At 46.5% G+C, this 9,629-nt stretch overlaps 1 protein-coding gene and 1 non-coding gene across 8 annotated transcripts in view; one reads left to right on the plus strand and one right to left on the minus strand.

Annotated features, from left to right (window-relative positions):
• Positions 1-9,629, minus strand: part of TARBP1 (TAR (HIV-1) RNA binding protein 1) — an 82,199-nt gene that overhangs the window by 17,745 nt on the left and 54,825 nt on the right. For all 7 annotated transcript variants that reach the window (XM_014523868.2, XM_014523865.2, XM_025213402.1 and 4 more), the window contains one exon: positions 2,071-2,157. In XM_014523868.2, the coding sequence (XP_014379354.1) occupies positions 2,071-2,157 (87 nt within the window). The remainder of the gene's footprint in view (positions 1-2,070; positions 2,158-9,629) is intronic.
• On the plus strand, positions 5,942-6,108 carry LOC112551674. The gene has a single exon (XR_003095976.1). It is a non-coding gene; the product is annotated as a U1 spliceosomal RNA (small nuclear RNA).

Below are 9,629 nucleotides of genomic sequence, written 5' to 3' on the forward strand. Positions count from 1 at the left end.
GCTTGGCTTTTGGCTTGCTAGCCGTACAAAAGGCTTGGGTAGTTTCCGCCCAAGTCGGAGAGGAGAGAGAGGAGAGGGAGAGAGAGGAAACCTGGAGAGATACAGAACTCGCCAGGAGGAGGAGACTTCGCGCTGTGTGAAGATCTCCAAGCGATGTGGACCCTTGCGGACCCAACGCACCTTTCTTAAGCAGGCAACGGAGATCTGTTTAGCTTCTAGCCTCTCCCCGTCACCGAGCGCAATCCTAGACGTATCCCTATCCTATATACCCAATTTTCGAACCCACGGAGTCTTAACAGCTCCGGGAGACCTGGGAACTGAACAGAACCCACGGAGATTCAGCCACTCCATGAGGAAAGAATTGCCGAACCCGCGGAGCCTAAACCACTCCGGGGTCAAAGAACCGAGTTTGTCAGAGTCCTCCAACGAGGATTCAGGCGGAGCTGCGCCTGGAAAGCTGTCCAGCCTACACCGCGACCACCTTGGGTGTAAGTAAACAATCTTTTCAATCAACCATTACGCCTCCGTAACTGATTCTAGCTCGCGTGTACCTTACCGCCCCGCGGTCCTGGGCTGCTGGCCACAGTCCACGTGCGCAAAGACGGGCCCGGCTCGCACATGGCGAGGATGAGATCGGGAGCCGACCCGCACAAAGACAACAATTCATATGAGTAGCAGCTTGGAGGACTGCACTCTATGTGTATAAGGTCTTTTATCTTCCATTTTAGGGCTTATCTACACATGAAAGTTAATCCAGAATAAAATTGGCTATAAATTTAAAGTGGAATAACTATTCCTAATTATTACTATGTACGAACACCACTTATGCCAGAATCATGGTACCTTTTTTCTGGTTAACCTTAATCTCTTTTCAAAATCAATTAAACTGAATAACAGAAAAAGCACTCTTATTCTGAACTAAAAGCATCCATATATGGAGTTAATTCAGAACAGTAATCTAGAACAGCTACTCCAGAATTCTAATATAATAAAAGGCTTAGTCTGTCTATGTCTATCTGTCCATAACACTTCTGGCCTACTGCGCATGCACCAGCGAGAAGGCGGGTGGCAACTGGCTGGGCAACCCGGGCTGCATGGGCCCGAGTTTGCGCCGCTGCCAGGGAAGTTTGGCAATGGAGAACATGCCCCGGCCCTCTGAGCAGCAGGGCTTCCCCCTGCCTGAGGGCAAAGGGGTGGGGGGGAAATCACGGTTGCGGTGTCTCCCAAAACAGCTGGCAGGGAAGGGGAGGCAGCAAGGAGGGAGGGAGGGAGGGGAGCAGGGAGGCAGGCAGACACGGACCAGGCAAACCCAGAGCAGCAGGGTGGGGGAAACAGGGTCTGCCCCAGACCCTGGCCCCACATCGTCACCACCCCATGATCCCAATCCCAGCTCGTGCCCTGCTCATCCTGCTCCCAGATGCTGCTCCCTGCCTGCCTGTGGCTTCATATCATCTGCGCAACCAAGTGGGCACCGTGCCTGCATGGGTCCCAAGCTGGCTTCTGTGGACAGTCTGCCCACCCACTCCATCCAGCACCCCCAGTGGTGGGTGAAGGGTGGATGGGCCAGGGTGCCCAGGCAGCAGGGACAGGTCTGGTAGAGGCAGTGGAATCTGGCAACGGCAACTGGAAGGAGCCACTGCTGTGGGGGCTGCTAGGAAGCACGTCTAGCCACCCTGCCACCCCAGCCCTACTGCATGCCAGGGAGTGGCAGGACCAGCTGCACGCACTACAACCCAGGCTGCTCCTGCACCTGGGTCGGGAGGGCCAAGGGACCCACCATAAGCCAGATAAAATCTGCTGGTGGGCCGAATGTGGCCCACAGCCTGTATTTTGACCACCCCTGGTTTAGATGATTTCAGGAAAGTTAGTTATGGGACAAAAACCACAAGGAAAAAAAATGAATGGCTTGCCATAGCAATACAGAAACTGAATAAATTACTAGGAGGAAAAAAAAAACATTTTCAAGATCCTGCTGCAGAAAGTGCATTTTTAAAAAGAGGATTCCTAGAAAATGCAACTGAAAAGTCCCTTTAATTTTTTTTATTTAAGTTCTTAGACATTTGAATTTACCTTCTCCGAGGTATTTTGAAGAATAATATCGAAGTGCGACAACACTGATAAAAATGTACAGATGCTAGTTTTAAGCTTTTCTTCATCCTGGGGGGAACAGAATACAGTGAATAAAAAAAATGTGCATACAAACCTTTTTTTTAAATTATTATTATTTCATAAGTAATCTGCAGGCTCCAATTATACTTGCAGATTCCAAGTATACCTTTGTATCAACAATGACTATTATTAAAGATTTATTAAAGATAGTGGGAAAAAACATGTTACTTCCACAGGAACACATTCAAATTATACTGTACAAGATTACATTTTTATTGATATTTTTCTTTTCTAACAAAATAGCTGTTGACCAATCTTATCTATAGTATAGTTTATATAAAATAATCTGATATTCTCAGTTTGGTCCAAATAAAAAATAATCACAACTTTTTCTTTCTGGAAAGATCAGCAAGAAAAGTAAAGTTATTTGCAAATAACCTAACAAGGAGACCAAACTGTTTTCTTATTTAGGTTTCCAGCTTCCATGCATAACCAAGAAGCAGAATGTCAGGGAGAGTTTTTGTTATACCTGTTCTCTAAATATACAAGAGAAATCTATCTGTATGTTATGTGACCATTCAGCACCTTTTCATATTACACTCAAAATTCAACTATAAAAAAATAAACCCACAGAAAAAAAGACACAGAAAAAAGTAATGCTTCCATAATTTCATTTCTCAAATTAGGATTCTCGAAGAAAGGCTGGATCATGCTGTCACTAGATCTGAGTGAAATGCATCAATGATAATGAGTGGAGTATCATGTCACAAAGGATCACTGGATAATCAAGTCTCATCCCCTAGACATAATGCTATTACATTTCTCCCACCTAACTGTATATTGTGCCAAATAATTTGACTAAAGTATATATTATGCTTGGATAATGCCTATCTTACAAAAAAGGTATCTAGGCTTGATTTGAAGATAGAAGATGGAGAATTCACTGCTTACCCTGATTATAAGACAACCCCCCAATAATTAGACTCTATATATGGAAAATTCCTAAAATTTAGTAACATTTTCCAGGTGTACAATCTAATTATTGGAGGTATGTTTTGAATTTGTCAACCTCCCAATGCTACAGCAGGGAAAAATAAATTTGTGGGGCCCAGTAGACCACCACCCCAATTCGTTCCCCTGCAGCCCCTTCCCCACTTCTTACTGTCAGACCCTGTTCTCCCTGAGCACATGGAAGTGAGAAACACATTTGAAAAAGCTGACCTTTAAATAAACTTAGCTGTAGAAATCTGTGTATAGTACCCATAGACTCGGTTCACTCGGAAATGATGCATTTTACTTTTTTTGAAGCTGCAAGTTTTAGCACAGGTACTCCTTTAAACACACTTTTAAGTAGCACTTAAAAGCATCTACTTAGACAGTACAAACTTTTTTTTTTTTGGTGCAAAAAATATATATATGTTTCTATACATACACACCTATAACATTACAGTTCTGTCTCGTGATAGATCTGGTTCACTTGACAGTCCATAAAACACATATCCAGTCAACCATCATTTATCCCCGTTATAATAACCGCAAGCGTGTATCTGCACATCTGCATGCCCACCGCTATCTTTTTTAACCGTCACAAACATACAAAACTGCCTCTGCTTTCTGTCCTCCTCTCCCTTCCTTCCCCACCCCTCATAACCACATTTCTTTGCTCAATCGTTAATCTGTGTCATCTTCATCTTTGTCATTTTCCTCTTCACTCACCCCTGCTTTGTTGCCATCATTGTCGTCCTTGGCATTGTCATCATCTTCTATGGGGGTCTTGTTCCTGAACATGACATGCCAGTCTCTCCTATTCCATGCTTCCTCCACTGTCATCTCCGCTGTCTTTTCTCATCTTCACGTAGTACACCTACAGCTCCCTCGCTCCCATTCTGACGCAGTCCTCAACTGGGAGGTTTGCGTGCCTGTTCACAAGCAGGTTTCTGGTCTTCCACAGGGTGTTCCTGAAGCAGGAGATGAACTGGCCAAAGCAGGCTGTTGAGGACCCTGGCTACTTCATTAGGTGTCTGAACAGCACCACCTCCCTGTTCAGGATCTTGATCCCTGCTACCATCATGAGTATGATTACACTCCTCCACACCTCTCTGGTGTACAAGCAGTTCAAAAGCAGGTGGTCAATCCTCCTTCCACCAGCAGGTTTGCCTAGAGCAGGTCAGAGAGCCTCTCTGCCCCTCTCTGTGTCTCTACACCCACATGCAGAGTGCTCAGCAGGTTACCTGCCAGTTCCAATCTCTGGGTTCTTTCTACAGGTCCTTGTTAAAGACTTTCTCCTACACAGCCTTGAAGATGTCACCAGTAAGTCCACAGGAGACAATCTGTCCCTTGCCACCCCCTGCATCTTACGGTGATTTTTCAGGGTTGTCAGGTCTTCTTTCTGTCGCTCATATCTGCTCCATAACTGTTCAAACACACTGTAGAACCATGGCAGTTTCAAGGTCCGTGGGCACATGTTTGGCAGCATGCACACCGCAGCATACTAGCAGATACCCTGCTAGGAAATGCTTCACAAAGCAGACTGTTTGGAGCCTGCCCCAGCTGTCAGTTTCCAGATCTGGTTCATGTACTCGGCTCAAAGAAAAAGCTGCACTTTGACATCTATTTATATGGATGTATAAAATCCAGTACAAAACTCTGCATGATATTAGTTCAAAGCCAGAAGGCTCATGTTTTATCACATAGCTCACTGGACTGGGCTCCAACGTAGTAAATACTATGGGGATCTTGTGGCCGCCTACAAATTCATCAAGGGGGGGGCAGCAAGGAATGGGGGATGCTCTGTTTACCAAGACACCCCTTGGAGTCGCTAGGAACAACAGCCACCAACTGACGGAGAGCAGATTTAGGTTGAAAGAACTTCTTCACAGTAAGGGTTGTCAAAATCTGAAATGGGCTTCCAAGGGAGGTGGTGCTCTCCCCTACATTGGGGGGGTCTTTAAAAGGAGACTAGACAGGCACCTGGCTGGGGTCATCTGACCCCAGTGCTCTTTCCTGCCCAAGGCAGGGGGTTAGACTCGATGATCTTGATGAGGGCCCTTCTGACCCAAACATCTATGAATCTATGGACACATTTTAATTCATGGTAACCCCGCAGCTTAACACTGCTTAGTATACATGTGTACTCCAAATACCCCCCACAAAGGATCCATCTGCTAATTAGCCTCCCAAGCACGACTGGAACTGGGTGTTCGTCAAGAGTCCTGGGATCCTGCAAAAATTTACATGCAGATGAGGCACACAGCAACCTGGCTGTGTCTGGCTTCACCTCAGGTGGGCTGGGGCCACGCTAATTATATGCAACAGGCTAAGAGAGGGACCAACAGAGGGATTCTGGGTAAACTGGGGCCCCATTTGATGATGTTTGCCAGGCATTTAAGGCTGGTAAAGAAAAAGGAATAACTGGAAATGGTAAAGAAAGGTGCAGTTCAGTTGTGGGAATGAAAAAGAAATTGAAATGCATGTAATGTAGTAGTCCACCATGAAAAAAACAAAACAAAAAAAAACAGTTGGCAGTGAGGGGGACTGCACTTAATGAGTACTACCATATACCTTCTTCAGATGGGTTGCACTAACTTATCCTTGTGGGAGATTCCCACCAGCATTTTTGGCAAACGGGGGGGGGGGGGGGGGGGGGGGGGGGGGGGGGGGGGGGAGGAGGGGATGCTGGAGCTTGGTCTGGCCTCTCCAAGTGCCAGCCTGATATTGCAGTCCCTTCAAGCCAGTGCTCATTCCCTCCTGGAGGAACAACTGCCCATTTGTTGTTTTTTTTTTAAAGGCCCCACAAAAAAAGGTTCCCATCAGCATGTTAGCTTTTTGGCTGAGATCAGCCTGGCAGGGGAGACACCATGATCACCATCTAGGTGGTTTTCCGAGGGTGAGGCCTATCCCTTGCACTTGGGGCAAGCTAACTCCTGCAAGTTTCTCCAAATGTGGGAAACTTGACTGCACAATTTTTGGTAATAGGGACTGCTTTCTTGCTTTCTCCTTGGCTTGCTCCTCAGCCTTTAGCTAGAAGCAAGGAAGATTAGGGGGCATCTGAATCCCAAGATCCCCAAGCCTGTGGCTTGCAGGAAGGATGCTTGTCATGGCTTTGGGGAGTATCTGAAGTCCCCAACGGATGGGACTGGGAGGGAGGATACTTGCCCAGTGGTACAGCCCCAGACTTAAACAATTGAGCTCCCAGCTCTGTTGAATTTTGGAACTTGACTCTTGAGATCTGCCCAAGTGAATTTGGAAATGATTTGGCCCGTGAAACAAAATTAAAAATATCAGCATGTTTGCCCCATATGTGCTATATACTTTAGTCATGCTCAGTGTTGGATGCATTTAGTCAACTTCATACTTGGTTTCCATTACTGAGCACTTATGGCTTTTAGCAGCAGTTCAAAGACAAGCAATGTATTTAATGTAGTTTCCTTGAATAAGAACGTAAGATGAAGGGCATTTCTCCCCCATGCTGACTGGGATGGGAAAAACCTCATCACATAACTGAGTAAATAAAGTATTTATATACCGTATTCAAATCAGCGCTCAATTTTCTTTTTGCTAAGAATTTTTCTTCTGCTCGTTCATGTTTTTGTGGCTATTTTCTATGCCCTCTCCTAACTTGCAATATCCTTATTTAAAGTAATAACTAAATTAAACTTGGTATCCCAGTATCACTTTCACCTGTGTTGTATGGAAAAGAAAAGTCATTTTCCTATTCTTACTCCCCAGTTTATGAATCCAAAGACTGTATTAGTCATTTTAGTCACAGCACTGCACTTGCAGTTCACGTTCAGATGCTTGTCCATCTGAAATTCCTTTCCAGAGCATCCATTCTGTATAAATTATGCATCTGGTGTGAATGGCCTTTGACAAGCAATCCATATCCCCCCACATGACTACCCTGTCATCATCATCATGAATCAGCCTGCCGACCTTTGTCTCACCTAAAAATTGTATCAATAATCATTTTATGTTTACTTCTAAGTTTATGATGCAAATGTTCAAGTGTTGGGGTCCTGTAGCAGTGCCTAAAGAAATCTACTACAAACACCCATAACTCGATGATTATTCCCCACTATTGAGCATTTTTTAGGTCTGTCAGTTTGCTAGTTCTTAATCCACTGTGTGCATCATGGATGTTATACAGTACCATTTTTTTTAGATCATGAGAGGCCATTTTGCTCACCACACCACCACCAGCCTGGGCTCTGGCCATCTGCTGCTAGCCACAGAGCCCGGGCTGCTTCCAGCACACAGCTGGAATGGTAGGATGGCAGGGCTGACAGGGTACTGTGCTGTGAGTGGGAGTAGGGTGGGCTCAGCTGTGTGGGGCAGGCAGCAGGAGCCCGAGTGGCACTGGGAAGGGTAGGGTCAGCTGAGTGGGGCATGTGACAGCAGCCTGGGCAGTGCTGGAGGTGGTTACAGGGGGTAAGGGGAGCGGCTAAGACAAATTCTGGGGTGGCTATAGCCACCCCCCCCCAGCACCACCTTGTGCACCAGGCTCTGGAGCCTAGTGCACAGGAACAGTGCTAGGTGGGGACTTGGGGGACTATAGTCACCCCAAAATTTGCCTTAGCCTCCCCATACTCCAGCAACACCCTGGCCGCTGCCACCCCCACCCCCCATGCAGCTGAGCCTGCCCTGCTCCCACCCAGGTGGTTAGTGCTTTTCCGTCTCTCCTTTTCTTCTATATCTTCTTTTTCTCCCTCCTTTTTTTCTCTTCCTCCCCCACTCTCCTTTATCTCTCCTCTTTTTCTCTTCTTTTCCTCCCTTTTCTCTCTCTCATCACAACATGATTAAAACACACAAAACAAAGGTAATATGTGAAATTTTATTTATCACCAGGTTTAGAATTTTTAGAAAACCTGGTATTTACTGTGAAAAAAGCAGCAACATTTATGATTAACTATCTTAATATGTAGTGCGTCCTGCCATGCACCCCCCGCCCCGGTTTTGTTTTTCTGGCATGCTGGCCCTCCAGCACCTTATAAGGTATATATCACAGTTTTTTTGGCGCACTGACCAAAAATGTTGCCTACCCCTGTTCTAGTTCATGTTGGGGTTGACAACATACAGCCTGAAGAGTGACTGGATCCAGCTCACACCAGAAGAATCAGTAGTGACAGCAACAGCCAGTTTAGCTCTCCTCAGAACTGAGCTAAGGTTAATATAGCCCAACACTTTAAAACCTTGCTGACTGCAGTTCTAGTTCTTTATCAGTTGAACTGAATATCAGGTTTTCCATTATTTTGTCTAGAACTGATGTCAGGATAACTCACCACGTCTTCCCACCTGCCACCTTTTCAATGTGGCATAGCATTAACCCTCTTCCAGTCTTCTGAAAGTTTCCAGATGAAGAACTCAAATTACTGTAAACTAAGTCAAGGTGCCTTTCCCCACACAAATCCCACTATAGATACATGAGCACTCTTCATGCACAAGCCCAGTATCTTTAACCAGTTGGGGACACAAGTGGCCATTACACCTTTATGCATCTTACAGAATGGACATAAAAGTGAACGTAAATGATCCACAGTTCCTTCACCAATATAGTTAAGGCCAGATGATTCAATGTGCTTGCTACAAATATAACGTGTCTGAGAGCAAGCAGGTTTCTTATCTCTGCAAGAGGAATCTACTAGCCAGGGTACTAGATGAAGCATCTTTGCAGCAGGAAGGGGCTGCTGCCAAAAGGTTTCTCCATGTCAAGGTAGATCCTTATAGATCTTTTCCTTAGGAACAATTTAGATGGGCTTCTTGAGCAATCTGTGTGAGCACAGAAACAAAACTATAGCTCACAAACTAAGAAAGAAGAAAAACCTGAGAAAACACAGATTTCCCCTTGCAGGCTGGCAGAGTTTCAGCATACAAGGGGTAGCTTGTGACTGGGGAGAGTAGGAGGGTGATCACAGACACGGACACACATGCACGTGGCCAGCAATGCAGCCAGGCAGTGTGGTGGAGAGCAGTTCCCTGCAAGTAAGTGTACAGGGCGGAGGAGGATTAGATGATACGTGGGGAGTCAGGGAAGGGAGGAGGACATAGGCAACACATGTGGAAGCATGGGAGGGCACATGCCCCCCCCTAGATTTCTACACCCACAGCAGGGCACAGGGGCTGCAGCCTGGCTGTACTGGCCTGGGCAGGAGCCGCCTCCACAGCCCAGTGGGCAGGACCCAGTGTGGAAGGACAGAGCGGAACAGGGAAGCTTGGTGTTGCTTTGGTGGCCATGAGGCTCCTGCCAGTGCACAGTTGTGCCTCCCCACTGCTGCCAAACAGGCAGGAAGTGCTACACCTTGGCAGCCATGTTGGCATGGCACTCCTTCCTGTACCGGATCCCACCTGCTGGGCCGTGAAGATGGTTCCTACCTGGTGCTAGTCCAGCCAGGCTGCAGGCCCATGCTCTGCTATGGGTGCAGAATACTGAGGGGGCACATGTCCCCCCATGCCCTCCCAACACATCACCTATGGCATCACCTATGCCCACACCCCACCTTCCCCCCACACCCACCCCCTGCCTC

The sequence above is a fragment of the Alligator sinensis genome, unplaced genomic scaffold (assembly GCF_000455745.1).
Source record: "Alligator sinensis unplaced genomic scaffold, ASM45574v1 scaffold93_2, whole genome shotgun sequence".
In the NCBI taxonomy this organism is placed as follows: domain Eukaryota; kingdom Metazoa; phylum Chordata; order Crocodylia; family Alligatoridae; genus Alligator; species Alligator sinensis.